Genomic DNA, 19,746 nt, shown 5'->3' with positions numbered 1-19,746 from the left:
CAAAATATACCAAGGACTTATAAAATACTTGCTACGTAGTTGTAACAGAAAAGGTCAAAGCACTAGAATGTGCTTTAAAAAGATTTCTGTGATGGCAAAGCTGAATTTTCAGCATCATTACTCCAGTCTTTAGTGTCACATGATCCTTCAGAAATCATTCTAATATGCTGATTTGCTGCTCAAGAAACATTTCTTATGATTATCAATGTTGAAAACAGTTGTGCTGCTTAATTTGTTTTTGTGGAATTGAGCAATTGAATGAGTCCTTGCTAGGGGTGGGAGATATTGACAAAAATGAATATCTCGATATTTTTTTCCAATATCTCGATATCGATATTCAGACGATATTTTTGCCATCCTTCAAAGAAATGTGTGCAAACTGGCAAAGAAGGTCCAGTTGGTCTTTTGACTTGCTGCATTTGACTTATTATTGTAGGCTATAGAAAAAAAAAAAAAAAACAATAAAGGAGCTTACTAAACAGAATCTGAGTTAGCCCCTACTTTGTGCACTTACAAAAAAAAAAAAAAAAAAAAAAAAAAAAACGGAACTAGACACCTCTTGCAACAGTGATTATTAAATCAAACAACAATATTGTTGATGATAAATTCAAAGTAAAAAATGTTCTTTTCAAAACGCTATAAATCCCTCAATTTTTTCCCCAAAACGCAAAATCCATCTTTTTTTTTTTTTTTTTTTCAAAAATTGATGGTTTGTCTTTTTAAAAAAGTATTTTGTCTTTTATTTTTCGTGTTTGCATTTATGAGGAAAAAACAATATTACGTGACAGTTCTCCATTATGGACGCGAGCGCTCTGAAAGCGCACTAAAAGACTTTCAAACTTTCACAGAGACCTCAAAACAGAAAGCACAAAGCCTTTCTTTAAAACGAATTTCGTTTTGTATTAATTGTATCTTAGTTTTAATATTTTTTTCATTACCAATTTCTGGATTTAATGCATAAAAATAAAAATAAAACTATGTAGCCTAATAAATGTGCATTTCTCCGGTGCGTTCACTAGCCTACTGCAAAGATCGCGAGTCAATAGAATAGCCTATCATAAACTTCATCTTTGCAGCCGACACAGAAATTAATAAACAATTAAAATGTCTTATTGCAATATTTTACATAATCATTACTTTTGCTGGTTCTTTGAGGCAGCTTTATAGGTTTATGGCGTTTTGGAAAAGAGCTCTTCACGTACAAACACCGTTTCACCAAGGCACAGCGGCCCTTCAGCACATAAGAACAAAAAGAGAAAAAGCACGGACTTACTAATTACGAAACTTTGATGTGGTTGAACAGGTGAAAAAGTCACAAATTCCTCTGCAACTCAAACCTTCTCAGTACGAGTTATGAAGGAAGAGAACAGCATTACAGTTTTCAGCGCGTCCTCCTCTGATTGCTGTGTTGTGACTGAAAAAGTGCGTGCAGGAGCACATGCGCAAAACGTAGGTTTGTAAAATGTCCTTTTGTAAAATGACATATTATAAAATAAAAATAATTCTTATATCATTTTACAAAACGGTTTTGCGCATGTGCTTCTGCGCGCACTATTTCGTGCGTTTTTGACGACACGGGACCATGGGCTGGGCCACTCGTTGCTTCCGGGAATAGTACTGCCCTACAGTGTTAAAAATCGCTACATATAATTGTTTAGAATGTTATAGTGTGCGTTATTTGTTTTCTCTTTAACTTCTTTCAGCTCTTTTCATGTTTGGGGGGTCGGATTGTACAAATTATGAAATATTCGATATCCCAATTTTGCATATCGTCCAGACAACAATTTGGATATTATCGTCTAAACGATATATCGCCCACCTCTAGTCCTTGCTGAATAAATGTATTTAAAAAAATCTACAGACCCCACACTTTTGAACTGTTTGTGTAAATTATTTTGTAAGAAGAGGATTAAATTGTGCTTATTGTGAGTTTTATTACTGACGATACATTTATTTAGTGTTACAATGATCCAAGCTCTCCCATATACAAGTTTACTTGTGTCTCTGGTAATTCTACATGGTATACATGATACTTATCTTTGTGTTTCCCATGTTATATGCATTTGACCTTACAGTCTAGGGTAAAACAAATTGTTTTGCTAATTATTTCACAGTGTGGTTTGCAAGTAATCACACCCTTAGGCCATCTGTGTAACCAACACACGAATGCCTCTGAGAGGAATGTTTCAAGAGTGCTCGCGGACTGTGATACATTTTTCAAAACTCCAGGGACCTTCCGTTGGGTTCCTGTCCAAGCCATCAAGTGGAAAAACACATATATCTTGGTTGAATAAATTGGTGGTAATGGTGCTGTTTTCAATATTTTCTCTCTTTCTTTTGTAGACACATAGAAAATTGGACTGGATTGCAGATTCTTAAGGATGTTGACATGGAACTGTACACAGGACTCCAGAGACTGTGAGTATTAAAAAACAGATCCCATAGAGGTTACATGCATTTTACACTAAATTCTGGTGCACACTGCACGATTTGAGTCATTTGAGACATGTTTTGGGAAGATGTCTTTAACCCTTAGGGGTCTAAGGTGTTTTTGGGGTCCTTTAGGTGTTTTGACATGCCCTGACATTTGTGCTTTTTCAGTTGCTTACATATTATTGGAAAAGGTGTCATTACACTCTATTCAGCACAAACAGGGCTATGTTACCATAATATGTTATGCATGGTAATTGAAAAAAAACAAAAAATTAAAGTTTATGAAATGAAAAGGAAAAGGCCACAAAACACATACTAAATGTGTGTCCACAAGACTTTTGACTAATGGATGTTTTCGCCTAGAGTTTTTGCTTCAAAGTGATGTGAAAATCATCCTGCCAACTCATTCACATAAAACAATTGATTTAAATTTGTAAGACACTTTATGTTTGGAAAGGCAATATGCGTGGGGGCATGAATGATCATGAATAATGCTGTGATTCACACTTGAGAAGACAATGACCCGCATAATGAGCTGCATAATGAGCCTTTCAGTCAGGTATGTCACTGAGAGGGAATCACAAGAAAAAATGCGAGGACAAAAGATATATATATATATATATATATATATATATATATATATATATATATATATATATATATATAATCCAATATATAAATGAAAGTCAAAAGCACATTTTGAGTACACAGTCATACCTGGAAACAAATCCTGTTCAAATAGGCTATATGGGCCATTCTAGAGAATTGGTTCAAAGTTAGAGTTGGAAACATCTTGAAAACAAATAGTCTTTTTCCACAAATTTTGTATGTATGCAAATTGTATAATATCCAAGGTAAACATTTATAGTAACTGTGCAGTTAATTTTCATACTGTATTTTCAGAAAGTTTTGGAATATTTATCATCTCCCCAAATTTGTCACTAATAAAACACAATAATAAATAATTTAATGAGAAGAATAATTGAATGATTTATTATTAATACTTTTATGTCCCTCTCAGTGACATATTGACCTATTAAGATTTTGTTTACATCTACCTTTGTTTATATTTTTTGCTATTTTATTAAATAGTTTTCACATGTAAATCAACAACAATTTGTCACAGTGTCTGGTTTGTTGTTGTGGGTGCGGGGTCTGAGTGTGTAGTGCTTGTTTGTTGTTTAGTAACCAGCTGATCACTTAATCAGTCCGCAGCTGCAGCTAGTTACTTCTGTTGTTAGCTGCCTATATCTAGCGGGAGTGATTATTGCTTGGTGTCGGTTCGTCACTCTTGTTTGTGCTCTCTTACCCAGTTCCAGTGCCTGAGTTTCTATACGGAGTTATTTCCTCGATCTCGTCTGTGTTTCCAGACTTCTGGAGATCGTTTGGAGTTCTCTTCATCCAGTTCCAGTTTGGCATCCGCGCTGGATTTATTCATATCACTCATCCTCTCCTGTGAATTTGTATCCTGGTCGCCCGCCTGCTATACGTGGTGTTTTGAGTATAATCACTGTTTCAACCTGTCTTCAATAAACTGCTTGCTTGCATTTGGATCTACGACTCTCATTCTGACAGAACGAACCGACCAACAATGGATCCAGCAAGCACGGCGGAATTGCAGAATAAGGACTCCATCACAATGAACAGATCTAGCAGTACGGGGTTTCGTATCCTTCCCCCTAACATGGAGAAGGAGAGGAGGGTACGAGTCAGAAATTGAATGGCCCTACGTCAGCAGGGCCAGACGGTGAGTTGTCTGGCTCAGACATTTTGGACTCTAATGGATTATAATAATGCAGCACCAAAGGATTTTTTTAATGACTGCCTTGATGACCCTTTGCCTCGGTGGGAGATGAAGGGGCTGGAGATCCTGGACTTTTGGGGGTTCTCAAGATATCTACATCATCGTAGCCAGTGGGATACACCAGCCCCGCCTGTGTCTCCAGACAAGATGGCTGACCATATGCCTGTGTCTCGAGACAAGATGGCCGCCATGACCTTGCCAGATATTGTAGCGCCCCCAGAGGCGGTAAGCTCGATGCCACCGTCTTGCCATCATAGACGGAGAAGGAGGAGGAAGCAGGCGTCCACCGTCCCTCAAGACCCAGAGGCCGTCCCCGAGCAGCCCGCTGTCATCCCGGAGGCCGTCCCTGAGGCCGTCCCCGAGCAGCCCGCTGTCGTCCAGGAGGCCGTCCCCGAGCAGCCCTCTGTCGTCCCGGAGACCGTCCCCAAGCTGCTCGCCCTGCCGGCTCCGCCCAAGCTGCTCGCCCTGCTGGCTCCGTCCAAGCTGCTCGCCCTGCTGGCTCCGCCCCTGATGCCTGCCCTGCTTGCTCTGCTCAAGCTTCCGGCTCCACACTGGTCTCCTGAATGGCAGGTTCCGCCCTGGCCATCTGCACAGCCTGCTCCACACTGGTCTCCTGAATGGCAGGTTCCGCCCTGGCCATCTGCACAGCCTGCTCCGCACTGGTTTCCTGAATGGCAGGTTCCGCCCTGGCCATCTGCACTGCCTGCTCCGCCCTGGCCGCCCGAGGGGAAGTCTCCGCCCTGGCCGCCCGATGGACTGTCTGCTCCGCCCGGGCCGCCCGATGGACTGTCTGCTCCGCCCTGGCCGCCCGATGGACTGTCTGCTCCACCCTGGCCAACTGTTAAGCCATCTATTCCTGTTTTTGTTCCCCTCCATGGACCTGGGCCCCCCATCCGTCCCCCTGATCCTCCACCGTTCCACCTTCCACTGGGGGGGGGGGGGGGGGGGGGGGACAGTGTCACAGTGCCTGGTTGGTTGTTGTGGGTGCGGGGTCTGAGTGTGTAGTGCTTGTTTGTTGCTTAGTAACCAGCTGATCACTTAAGTCCGCAGCTGCAGCTAGTTACTTCTGTTGTTACCTGCCTGTATCTAGCGGGAGTGATTATTGCATGGTGTCGGTTCGTCACTCTTGTTTGTGCTCTCTTACCCAGTTCCGGTGCCTGAGTTTCCTTACGGAGTTATTTCCTCGATCTCGTCTGTGTTTCCAGACTTCTGGAGATCGTTTGGAGTTAAACTGCAATAAACTGCTCGCTTGCATTTGGATCTACGACTCTCATTCTGACACAATTACAATTTTAACTATATTTCAAGTGCAATCTTTTTTTTGTGAAAAGCATACATTTTATCATACGTATTTCAAAGTTAAGGATTCACTAGTTTGAATTGGAACAAACTCTATTATATCATCTTAATTGATAATTCAATATACCTACTTTATTTTGACAAAACATCCCATTCTATATATTTAACATATGAGCAGAAATTGGCGAACAAAAGCTTATTTGATGTGACAGTAGTCTATTTTATTGTAAAAACTTTATAATCTATCCAAAACTAGAAACGGAATCTTGTCTAAACCTTTATATTTCGTCTGTAACATATCGTTTTTATGATATATTAATATAGGGCATATAAATGGTCATTTGCAGTTTAATACGTTGCTTATACAAAGAAATTTTATTTCAACATATTTCAGTCGGTTTTACTCATCTCAGTATGGCAATATAGCTAAACTAATAGATGTGTTCATGTTCATGTAAAAATAGCATGTTGTAAGTGCCTGTAATAAACAACAGTGGTATCTGTGCCATTCATTCACACATAGACACGCAATTTATATTTAAACAGTCTTTTTGCGGTTTACATATACTACAGGATATTGCGATTAGAACAAAGCACTTAATAATAAAGAACTTACTATTCACAATCCTCAGCTGGTTCCGTTGCTCCAAATGAAACCAAAACCATCACTTCTGAGGTAAATTTTTCCAAGATTATAGTACTATTACGCTATTATTATTCCTCACAGCGTCGCAAGACAATGTAAAGTACATGAATCTGATAAAACTTGATGCGATTTATCGAGCTGATGTGGTCGTTTACAGGTTTGCATGGATTGCCTCAGATCACTTGCGTTTCAATAGCGCGTATCTCAGTAGGCGTGTTCACATTAGCAGATAATAAGCTTGTTCGACTTCATGCAGCTCTGCACAGACCGATCGGCGGCTGACTTGAAGCAGTGCATGCCGGTTAGAAATTTTGTCCGACTTGATACAGCGCCCCGACGCCACGTGACTGTGACGTATGCCATCAAAGTACTGCGAGAGCGATTTGAGAGCTTCTCAAGAGCGGCTGCACAAGCTCTGATGACGACACAGCTGTTCCACGATTGGCCGGATTCACCGCATGACAACAATCACGTGTGTTTCGTGTTTATTCTCATGCCTATAGTTCCACTAATGCTCACAAATCAGTTTTTTATAACAGTAAACACTTTTCATCTCTTTTCATGTAGTCGCGATGTTATATTGTGTCATGTTTATCAAAATAAAACTAATTAAAAAACGTAGACTCCACTTCATTGATAATAGCCTAGCTGTTACAGGAGAGGCTTCCTCTCCGCTTCCTCCGGATCACCAGAGGGAGCTCTCATCCAGAATATTGACTGTTACTATTTGGACTACAATTCCCATAGGCCCTCATACCTGGGACTGATTACACACACACACCTGCAGTTCATCACACAGACACTATTTCAACACTCCACACACACACCACCGTTGTGAAGTCTTGATTTGCCATGGTGATCATTTCTTAGCGTTTCTACTGTGGACTAATATTCTGTGTTTGATCTTGGACTGTTTCTCGTTGTTTGATTCTTTGCCGCCTGCCCCGACCTTTGCTTGTCTATTGGATTGTGATTGTCAGCTACCTGCCCGGACCTCTTGCCTGTCCTTTTTTACTGTGTATGTTTGCTACCTGCCTACCTCGACCTTGCCTGTACCTGTTTTCGACTCTGAGATAATAAAGGCTTATGTTGAACTTTATTCTTGTTCAAACAGCCGCTGTATGAAGCAGTACATAAAGTATAAGTATTGAATGGAAATTTCTCTGAAACATCTGTGTATTTGTCAAATATTGCATTTATTTAACTTCTGCTGTGGTAAAATATGCAAACACCACTACGGGAACCAGAAAGTGTCCGACTTCACGTCTCCGTTTTCAGCTCCTACCCGCCAGCACGTGGCTACTCTCAAAACTCTTTTTGTTTTGAATTAGATCATTTAAAAGTAGACACTTAAATGATTATAAAGATATATTGCTCTTACCTGTGTGGCTAGTATTCGTTGAGTTTTGGTTAAGTTTAGAGACGTGCTCCAGATAAAAAGTTGCAGAAAGCATACTGTTTACTTTATTTTACACAAGCACAATGTTTTGTTGCGATTGTAATTGGACAAATAAAAAAGTAGACATTTAACAGTTTACTTTTTCATATTTCTTAAGTCTGTGTGATGATAAATGACAGAGGGCCCTATCTTACACCCGGTGCATTGCAGCGCCAAGCGCGATGCAAGTGTTTTTTGCTAGTTTCAGTCTGACGCAGTTACCATGGGCGTGCTGGTCTGAAAACGAGGTGTGTTCTGGCGCATTGTTGGCGCGTTGCTATTTTTAGGCAACAGAAATAGACCAACTGAAACCTGGTCTAAAGTCAATGCCGCAATATTTTTTTTGTTATTTAAAGAGCGTGTTAGTAATGTGCACCTATAGGCAGGTCCACAATGCGCGTACATTCTGCTTATTAAACACACTGGGACGCACAGCAGCACACAAACATGCCAAATATTAAAATTAAAAGGATTACAATGTAAAATATTATTATTGTGTACATAAATATATGGTGGAATACTGCTTGTCCCGTAGATGGTCTGCTTGCGCACTTTTACCTCGCACATGAGTAGTTCCGTTTGCGCTCTGGAGACGGCTTTGGTCTTTCCACTATCAAATTCCGTCATGTAAATAGCGAATCTGCAGTGGCGCGAGTGCAACTGGCATTACTTAATTTAAAAGAAGAGAATTAAAGCTCCATGCCTGTGTGTCTGTATGCCTGTTTGACTGAGGATTCGCTGAGTTATAGTTCATTTTCGGACGTGTTTCAGAATGGACTTCACTGACAGAGAGTTCATGTCATGTTTATTTTTCTTTATTTGGCAAAAAGCACAACACATTGTTTTTATTGTGAGTATACACACAAAAAATAGTCACTTAACAGGATCTGATGATGTATAACACTTATATAACAGAATGATGTATAACACTTATATGTAAGATCAAAATCAACAGAGTATTTTGAGTCTCTTTTGCACTGATAAGAAAAAAAGCGAGCCAACCCCAGGGGGTTAAAGAGAATGGGAGATGAGACTCTGATTGGTTTAACGCACGTAAATCCCAAAACACACCCATCACTCATTAAGAGAATAGGGACAACTCTTTTAGACTATTTTTCCCATTGTTAAACTAGCAAAAGTGGATTCGGACACACCCTAAGTGAACATGCGCCCTGCGCTTTAGACCATGCGCTTAGATCGTTAATAGGGCCCGGAGTATTTTAAGTCTATTTTGCTGCTATGTGAAAAAATCCCAGCAAAAAGCGTTTGTTGACCCCAGAGGGTTAATCTTCAGTTCCCTTTTCAAGGGAACGTGCGCTGTGTCAATGACGCTTTGAGAACGCCTCTGTGTGATTGCATCTGAAACAAGTCTGTCAACTAGTCCAATGGCGAGACGGGACATCACGGGTGGGTAAAGCCAGGAAAAAACAAACAGGAAAGCATAAAAGCACATCCGGAATGACCGTCGTTAGCTTCTGTGCCTCAGCTTCTGCCAAACGTATCTCGATGTGTCCTGCAGATTATATAAAAAAGGTTACAGAATCCATTTTGGTTCTCGTCCACTAGATTCAACGGGGCTCTACTGACGTTAGTATATCCCGAGCAGGCTCTGGTGGTGGAACAAGAAGTAAAGTCTCTATTAGCGAAGGAAGCTATAAAACGAGTTCACAAAATGTGTAGATGCAGCTCTGGCGCTGCTTAGACTGCAAGGGATTTGCATTCCGAACTATATAGATGTCGTTCTCGCTAACATTCAAAAGTTGGGGTTGAGACTGAATGCCAAGAAGAGTGTGCTTTCTCGACAGTGGGATTTTCTTCTGGAAACAAACTTTGTTGCATTATTTTCCTGTTATCTCTGTAAAGCTGCTTTGAAACAATCTGTATTGCGCTATATAAATAAATGTGACTTGACTTGACTTAAAGAGAGTAGATCTTCAGGCCTTGTCGGTATCCCCACGTGCCTTGAGTTTGCACCGGGGATGGTCAAAGCATTACCCTAAGCCAGGCTATGTCCCTAAGGTGCCAACCAATGTACCACAGCCTATTGTTTTGCAAGCCTTCAGCTCTCCTCCTTTCGGAGATCAGGACCAGAAAAAGCTTAACCCTTTCTGTGTCCAGTGAGAGCACTGGATACTTATGTCCACAGAGCTGCCCTGTGGAGGAAAACCGATCAGCTATTTGTCTGCTTTGGATCACCTAAAAAGGGGTCCCCTGAGTCCAAATAAACAGTTGGCAGATGGATAGTTGAAGCTATTCATCTTGCTTATAAGGTTTTTGGTCAGCATTTGCCTGTAGCTGTCAGAGCTCATTCAATTAGGAGTATGGTGGCCTCCAAGGCCTTCATTTCGGGTGTCTCCCTTCAAGACGTTTGTGATGCGGTGGGCTGGTCATTTCCACTCACATTCATAAGGTTCTACAACCTGGACCTGGGCGCTGCAGGCACTTGTAAGCATGGCATTTGGCTATTATCGTTCTCAAAGCGTCATTGATGCAGTGTGAGTTTCCTCGAAAGAGAATGTCTCAGGTAACATATGCAGCCATAGTGTTTTTATGCTTTCCTGGTCATGACGGGACACCCGCCCGTGACGTTCCGTCTCGCCATTGGACGAGTTGACACACATGCTTCAGGCGCAATCATGCAGAGGTGTTCTCAAAGCGTCACTGACACAGCTTCTCGTTCCCTTCTCAGGGAACTATGGTTACATACGTAACCTGAGACGTTTTGTTTGTTAATGAGGATGTCAATATATGAGAAGTTTGATCGCACAGTCAACACTGTCAATCGTGACTAATCTTGAGATGAATATCACACAGTCTAACATACAAGACAGTTGATGTCACACAGAGACCTCGCTGGGGTTGTATCATAAATTTTGTGTTGTAATTTTATAGATATTTAAAAAAATGGTGCAAATCACAATTTATACATTTATATTGTAATTGTTTAGTTATTCTGAAAGCTTTATTATCTCATATATGAAGATAATAGATATTAGGTCATATTTAAGTATATGGTATTTATATACTCTTCTGTTTAAAAGTTTTGGGGTCAGAAATATTTTTCTATCATTTTCACAAAGGCTGAATTTATTTGATCAAAATATATATACAGTATATATATTTATATTTTACATTTATTTTTTTCTGTAATTGCAAAGCTCAATATAAAATTTTTTTTAATTTTTTTTCTATATTACATTGTTCAATATAACCGTTTTTCAATATCACATGATCCTTTCAGAAATCATTCTAATATGCTGATTTTATTATTATAATTATAATTTATTATTATAATTTTAATTTCTAACTGAATAAAATAGTTTGATCAGATTGATCAGAGCTGGATCGGTTCTTTCATGAAAACGTAGTAAAAATAAATGTATATACTGTATATACACATATATATACTTTTTCTATAAGATGAAAAAGTCTGGTGGGATGAAACAGACTAGACATCTGCTGCGAATCCAGACCTCCCACAGTGTTTCATCACTCCCGCTTCTGATCTTCTTCACCTATGCCAAGCCCTCCCATACTTTTCACCCCTATCCTCTTTTCGTCATAACCTCAAGACAGTTTTCCTCTCCACTCCTCTTGATCCTTCAGTAAGGAAGCCAAGTGGACTATTCCCAGCTTCCCATTTGCATTTTTCTCATTAACATTGCTCTCTCTTCTGCTGATGGTGGGCTCTCCTGGTCCCACCCACTCCTGGGAACAGCGCTGACCTATAGGCCTCTACATTACCCTTTGAGGTTTCACTAAAGGTCATTCAGCTTAAAGCACAAGCACCGTAGATTACATTGTTGCATAAGCAAACACATGAATGCAAGACCTGTCTGTGGAGGTTTTGGTGGGAAATAGTTTAGTTGAGTCATACAACATACATACGATCTATCTATCTATCTATCTATCTATCTATCTATCTATCTATCTATCTATCTATCTATCTATCTATCTATCTATCTATCTATCTATCTATCTATCTATCTATCTATCTGTCTGTCTGTCTGTCTGTCTGTCTGTCTGTCTGTCTGTCTGTCTGTCTGTCTGTCTGATTTTTTCCATCCATCCATGCTTGAAGGGATTGTTTAACCAAAAAGAAAAATTGTCACCATTTACCATTCTTATGCAGAACACAAATCTGACCTTCAAAATATCTCTTTTGTGTTCCATGGAAGAAAGAAGTCATGCAGGTTTGAAACGACATGAGTAAGTAAGTGATGACAGAACTGTATTTCCGGTTGAACTGTCCCTTTATTGATGTATTGATCTTAAGGTGTTTAAAGTGCCCCTAAGCCTAAACAACATTTGAAGTGCCAGGCTTTTTAAACATTTTAAAAATTCAGCCAAACTTTTCTAGTTCAAGCATTGGTAGGAACCGCTGACCTGCTCGTTGGGATTTCACTAGTGCATGCAGAAGAACCATTGCAGCAGTGCCGAAATGAAATATCTGCCTACACTCGTAATCCCACCCCCACAAGTTCATGGATGTCACGTGAAGGACCATTGTTTTTAGGCTTTTAAGAGCTGAATGGTTAAGAAGAAAAATGGTATAAACACAGCCAACATCCTCCTTATATCTTTCTCATAATAGAGATGGATAATTGTATTCCTAGAAATAGTTTACTATAGAGCCATCATCATAATAAAACTAATTCTGTACTGATTACTGTTCACCGGATAAGGGTGTTGTGAGTGTAATCACTTTTTGCATTAAATTTCTGTAATGAAAAGGATGCAGTCATTACCAATTAATGCCACCCAGACTGTGCACAAAGTCTTTAGGATGCACAATTCATTCCAGCTGCCGCTGCGGCTCAGCGCTATGAAATTGGGGACCCTGATGATACCATTATTCTAATGACACTCTCTGAAGAGATGGGAAAGATGGCAAACTGAGATTGCTTCTGCAGTTTATCATCATAAACGATGTATATCAAGCTGCAAGGCTCTAATGAACTGTTGGCTTTCTCAGGTTTGAATGATCGACTTGCAGTGCCAGGTGCAAATGACCAACAACAGGGCCCTCAGTCAAAATTACTGGATGAACCACACTGTATGGAGGCTGAAATAAATGTTGGTGGTCTTACCTTGGGAAAATTAATTTGCACTCATCATTGCTGGATTGATGCTGGTCATTTGTGGCCAGCCAATGACACCTATCATTCACAGATGTTTGAGAGGAATTGTGCATTTTCATACAGTAGTGTCTCTCTCTGTTTTTCAGGACAATAATGAACTGCAATTTACGGACAATCCAGGCACGTGCATTTGCACAGAACCCTCACCTCCGCTACATGTGAGTAAAATGTCTTCTGTAAGTGTGATTGTGTCATGAAGGAGTTATTGTTACTCTCTGAATGAATCTTTTAAGTGAATGAATCATTCTTGTTTACTTCCATGCATCTGTAAACAGTGTTGAGCAAGCTACATTTAGTGCATATTGTAGCTTAGTGTATAGCTGGTGTAATTATGAAACTAAGGGTGTATTCACACCAGGAAAGTCCGATAGTTCACTTACTTTGGTCCGGACCAAATACAATGTTGATTTTTTTTGTTTGGTACTGTTCGCTTTCACACTGCTCGTTTTGCAAGTGAACCAAAATTTGTAAACAAAACCACACGTGTGCTAAGGTCGTCCATTCATTGGACAGGAATTCTCAAGCAGGGAAAAGCTGGAAGTGCAAAAACAGGCTCAGCATGGAGATATTTGGTAATGCAATATTTGGTGTTATTCTCGACAAATGCAATATGAAGAAACTAATGAGCATCATATGATACAATGTCATCTATACGATGTTGTAATTAGGATTTTGAGAAGACGACGATGTGCTGCAAGATGGTGCTACATGTTAAAAGAATATGCTTTTAAACCATTTAAGCACGATAAGACAAAAGAGAACGCTCTGTCTGTGAATGTCCTGATGCACACACGACGTGCAGAAAGACGCGCAACAGTATCGTGTGCACAGACAGCGCGCCGGAATCGAATTTTGAAGAGACCACCTCTTCAGCTGGGTCTCGGTTCGGTTGTTTGGTCTGCACCCGAGTGCGATTGCTGTATTCACACCTGCCCAAAAGATCCGCAACAAGGGGGAAACGAACTTGAGTTCGGTTCAATCGAACCAAACAAGGCAGGTGTAAATACACCCTAAATGAATCAATGAACAAATCAAAAGTAAAACTCGTTTAGTCATCTAATATTTTTTGATCATTAAAGGTAGTTCAATCAGAAATCAACTTGATTAGATATTTTGTCCATATTTTACATAATGCTGGAAATAGCATTGCTATCAACCAATCATTGCATAGCTAGTCATAAAATCAGAGGACAATTATTGGTTACATTGAAACATCAAAGGATGTTGTTCCAGGTCCATGTGTGCTTCTTGCATAAATAATGTTAACCCTTAAATGTATGAATGTTTCGCCAATCATTATTACATATTCGGGTCTTTAGCGACTCGGATCTGTATCTAACATGGATGGATCTCTACCTGTTGTGATAATATAAAACTCTCCTGATGTTAGAGTAACAATTACAGAAGATTAAAATAAAGCATATTTTGTTACCTTTTGGAGCTTGGAAGAGTTCAGATTTAGCAGATGTTTTATACCCCTGTTACTGTTTTCGTCAGAGCTCATTTCCCAGTACATTCAGCATCTGCCAAATATTCGTGATCTCAAACATAATCTCAAAAATATAATTTTCAATATCTTCAAAATGATTTTGATCGCTGACAGCTTCTTCACCAGATCCACCATCAAGTGAAAGTGACACTAATATTTGATTGTATTCAGTACTTGCTCTGCAGTAAACTGTAAACTAAAAAGTTTTGCTGATGATACATCCTATTCTTTTGTTTTCATGTCTGCGGTAACTATGAATGATACGTCACTTCATCATTGTGAATCAGACATTGCCACTTTATGCAACAAAGGCGAATAGCACTTATTCAGTCATCAAAGATTCAATTAATGTTGTGCAGAAAAAAACATACTTACCTAAAACATTTTTACAAACAAATGAATGGGAAAACAGGCATTCTTTTATAATTTAATTTTCTTGTTATATTGTTCATAATGAATTGATTGAGGAATACTAAGGCTGATGTCTAACTTTAAAAAATGACTGAGGGAGATAGTTGTGAATGACATCCCGGGTCACTAAAGACCCGAGGTATGCGTTTAAGGGTTAAAGTTGCGAATGTTAGAAAAAATGTTGGGGGAGGACTATCAATTGGTTGTTGATTGGATGGAGACAGATTGGCCCGATGAGAGCTAGCAGTCTGTTGTAAGAAATAGGTGAGGTTTAAAGGGGCATTCCACCCATTTGAACATTGTTTTTTATTTAAAGTGGGTCATATATGTAGTCGAAATGTAAAATAAATTTTGAATTTGGTGCCTTCGTGACCGAGGAAAGACAAAAATTAACTTCAGGACGCATTTGTATGAAAGACAACAACTCCCATAATGCACCACATTGCACAGCTCCGCAAGCCACTCCCACTAATCCAGAAAGCGCATATCTGCCTATAAGAGAAATCACTCTTCCGTCTACAAGGCTAGCTACCACCAGAGCTTGAAATTCATTTCACATTCACACAAAATGTCTAGTTAGTTGGCGAACTCATTAGTGCATTACTCCTCGTTTGTATTTCTTTCGAAAAGGTGAATTATTGCATGGTACCTGGATGTTCAGTCAGAACATATGCGGTGCGAAACTAGGATAGTTCTCAACACAAACGTCCGTGTCCTCGTCTGATTCAGAGATTTCGTCCAGGAGAAATTGTCATCGTTGAAATTCTTTGCCGCAGACGGACTCTATCTCTGTGTTCGTAGTTGCATCTTACAGTCTATGAGTTGCATAGTGAGATCACCGGCGCCACCAGTCCGCCCTAACTCGAGCCAGTCCGGGCTCCTCGTCCGCGGCAGGCAGGTCTTCTGCCTTGGCTGCTCTTCGCTATAATGCGGCTTGTAAAGGTAGCCACAAACACCTGATTCAAGCATCAGACTTCCGAAATCCTCTTCTTCTATATCATATTGAGCACTCTCCTCCGCTATTGTCATAACTTTACATCTGTCTCCACAGCGCCTGTTAGCTTAGCTTCAAACAAGATGGAGGATATTGCTTTCAGTTTCAGAGAGTAAAGTCCCACCCACTGATCTGTAATAGGTCTGTAGCGTGAGCGGGTCCCGCCCCCTGGGAAAGATGAGGAACTAGTGCTTGTAGTCTCAACAGAAATCCCCCCCTCTTACACTTCCTCCTACAATGACGCAAAATGACGATTTTTGCGTCATTGTAGGAGGAAGTGTAAGAGGTAAATAACGGATTTCTCCCGTCTCAGGGGAAAATGAGAGAGTGTTGCACGACCATTCAATAGTATGACTGGGTTTCTAACAATGCAAAGCTTAATGCAAATGGGTGGAGTGTCCCTTTAAGTGGACTAAATGATTGGAGAAGTGCAGCATACATCAGCAGAGAGAAGTCTGTTGTTTCACTGGAAAATCAAGCCATTTTGATAAAAAATTACAGAACCATTTTCCTTTTAAAATGAAGCATGCACGGATGAATAGTTCAAAGTTAGATCAATAACCTGCATTTAGAAAAAAGAAGGGTGCATTTTTATTTCACGTCAACTTTCATGTCAAGTTTTCTGCTGATCATTTTTTACTTCTGAAATACAGGTGCCAGTTGGAGGGCATATCTCTTTTGCAGACCACAGCTTTTACTTTTCATGTTAGCTAACATTTATTTTAACCTTTGCACAACTAATGGATGGAGGTGCTTTGTACCATAGCTAGGAGAAACCATCATGATATTCTCATTACTACATTTTTTTTTACCATTCGTGACAGTAAGCAAAATATCTAGCTGTGACCTTTGGTGTCTGTGATAGTCTCACAACCAGAGAAATGCATGGATTTCTAGAGTATGCGATAATGGTCTCAATTACAGGCAAGCGAACAGACTAAGCACTTCATGAATGTGCTTAAAGATCCCGTGTTCATTTCAAGCACAAACCGAGCAGATGGACATGCTAATTGTGGGGTCATTAAAAAATATGGTCAGGAACTTCAGTAACAAAGATGTTGACTGCTTATGTCTTATTTAATTGTGGCTCTCAGAGGATTGAAGTGGTCGTTTTTGAAGTTGTAATAGCTGATGGAAATAAATCACATTCAGTAATGGGCAGCATTTTCAAAGACAAAACATTGATTAAGGCGATGTGGAGTAAATGAATTACTGTACAACTGTACTTGAGATGTACAAAGATGAATGGCAAAGCTCACATATAGCTTTCTCCAGGACTCCGATCATTTTTTTATTTTGTATTTTCTTTCTATGAAATCAAAATGGACAATTCTAGTTTTTATGGCATATTGCTGTATTTATTATAAAGGATTTATCCGAGAACATATATATATTTTTCAATTAACGTGTGCTCATAATCTTTAATAAAAGTAACTTCCTCTCCCTCCTGCAGCAACATCTCTTCTCTGATGATGTGTGAGAGACACCTGCCACTCACATGACATCACAGCAAGAGCAAACCACAAAATCAAGTCCTGCCCTATATTTTTTCTTGTTTGAGAAGCCATAATATGACATCTAATATAAAAGAAATATTTTGCATAAAGGAAATTAAGCCTATTTTAGCATTCCCATTATTAGTTGCTTTATTCTTTGTATTAAGAGATTATTTTCAAGCCAATTAAAGCAATTGGTAGTCTTTTTCATTTTTGATTTCGAGGTAAAATTTTAGTGAGATTCATCCCAGAATGAATCTGCAATAACAATATACATTTTAAGTAGGTTATTTTAAATTTGGGTTTGACTGAGAGCGCGCTCCTTAATCGTAACAATGAATTCCCCAGCTCCTAAAGAGAAACGCTTGTTAATTCCCCACATTGACTTGAATAAACGTTTTGTTTTTTATGTGTCCTAAACGTCCTGTGTGCTAAATGACGGTGTGCCGTCTGGGTGGCCAGACATTGTGTCTCCACAGCCCACATATCAACAGGGGCCTAATAAATTTGAAGGGCCCATTGTAGGGGAGGAGGAAAGGTCATATCCTCTAGGGAGGGCGGAAAGTCTCTTCCTCATTAAGTCCTTCTCCTCTACGTGATTCTCCTGTTCCAAAATGTCACTTTCTTCACCAGACCCCCTCCTCAGACATCTCATTCAATTATAGGGCCAAATATTATGTGCTCATTTTAACATGACTCACATCTGCACAAGAATATTTCTAACAAAATGGTTTTACTGTAGGGCTGAGTGATCTTATGTGTGATATACAGCAAGACATTGGAATATTATAATATAATACAGTCCAAATGTTTTTTTTTTGTTTGTCACATTTAATCATACTGTACTTGCTGTTTCAGTACATGCATGTTCTGATTTAGCCGAGTTAGACGCGTTCCAACATTTTGTTGATCCTGGAACAACAATTCCTGTCCGAAAATGTACATTTTAATAAATTTTTTCCCCTACCGATAACTTATCCCTAAAATCAGAGGGAAATTATGAATAACACTGATAGAAGAACCTAACCCTGGTTTTAAGAATAAACTTGACATAAACTGTAAACATGTCCTTCAAATCTGATTGTTTGATTGAAATGTGGTTCAAGGATCAGAAAACGTTGTTTATCCAGGAACATGAAATCAGGTTCGACCCAGTATACTGTATGTGAAGTATACGTCCAGATTTGTCTATAGATAGTACAGATATCTATAGATATATTTTCCTATAAGGCAATGTAGGGAAGGCATTGTTATTTTAGGTTGTTGTAAGTTTTTTTTTTTTATGTACAAGTCTGCAAATATGATAATTTAACATAATACTAAAATGTTATTTAAATGAGTGCTTGTTGATGCCTCATTCTTGTGGAAATGTGAACTAAATTTAGAAAACTCTATTGCATATTATTCAGTGAGGCATAAATGATTTATTCTCAGTTTCAAGTTTCTTTCACTTTAACTATAAACATGCATTTTAATTGTTAGACAGTAGCTGGTCGCTGAACTAATTATCATGCATTGCACATGCTACCATGTAAAGCACTCTGGAACCAACAACGCAAAGCAAGTAAAGTAAAGTTAGAAAAATTACATTTAATAGGACAGTTAGATGCATTAGCTACTTCAGAAAGATGATTAGCCTACATATGCTAAATATAACACACACTATGGAATATTAAAGACAAACAAAGAAGTGGTTTGGCTTGCCAGGACAGCAAAGAGAACTAAAAATACCCCAAGCTCAATCCCATTACCAGATTCAGATCCTGATGAATTTGTACAGGAGTCAAAAATGCATATTATACATTAGTTAACATAACATTAACTGCCCAAGAAGGCTCTTTTTTTTATTCATGATGTGAATAAAATGTATGATAACTTTTATGAAATTCTGAAATAGTTTATTACTATTTATGAAAAGACTAATAGTAAGCTGGACAAAATTAATGGTAATTTGAGCAATTTTATCAAATTATAATCTGGTTTATGAAGTTTATGACGCCATATGTGACAATAAATAAAATGACCTTAAAATCAGTACTTTCAAATTGCATTTTCAGTATAAAACCCATGAGATTCTGCACTGATCCTAAAAGCTTTTGCCCAGTGAAGCCTGATTTCTTTTTGTGGTCTTACTTATTTGTTGTTTCTTCTGGCAGATCACTTTACTCCATCCATCACTTACTAACCAGAGAATGACATAACTGCTTTTTTTGGCTCTAAATGTTTTAGTCAGACTAGTCAGACTCCATTTGGCAGATGCAGCATGTATTGTTCATTGAGACAACAGTGGCGGTAAAACAGTCTATTCTTATTGCATCTATTTACAGTTAGTGTCCATGCATGCTACAGTGTATATCTCAAATACTGCAGCTGTGTATGATATGAATGAGGCTTTTTTTCAAAACTCCCAGAAGTCAAATATAACAGGCCGATCAGATTGGAACTGTTGATTTTGGCTCTTGTCGTTTTTTTGTGCAAAATGTGCATCAGACGGTCAGTGAACAGACTAAGCTATCCACAGATTTGAGTGTAGATTTTAGAGGCTGTGTATGTTTTTCAAACATCCCCATAAGATATGCAGAACACATAGCATTT

At 39.1% G+C, this 19,746-nt stretch overlaps 1 protein-coding gene across 4 annotated transcripts in view; it reads left to right on the top strand.

Moving 5' to 3' along the window:
- ntrk3b (neurotrophic tyrosine kinase, receptor, type 3b) overlaps window positions 1–19,746 on the top strand; it is a 135,770-nt gene that overhangs the window by 21,203 nt on the left and 94,821 nt on the right. For all 4 annotated transcript variants that reach the window (XM_079867216.1, XM_079867215.1, XM_079867213.1 and 1 more), the window contains exons 2-3: window positions 2,344–2,418; window positions 12,848–12,919. In XM_079867216.1, coding sequence (XP_079723342.1) covers window positions 2,344–2,418; window positions 12,848–12,919 — 147 coding nt within the window. The remainder of the gene's footprint in view (window positions 1–2,343; window positions 2,419–12,847; window positions 12,920–19,746) is intronic.

This window comes from Squalius cephalus (genome assembly GCF_949319135.1).
Source record: "Squalius cephalus genome assembly, chromosome: 3".
Classification (NCBI taxonomy): Eukaryota; Metazoa; Chordata; class Actinopteri; order Cypriniformes; family Leuciscidae; genus Squalius; species Squalius cephalus.
This window is presented reverse-complemented; position numbering and strand designations above follow the sequence as displayed.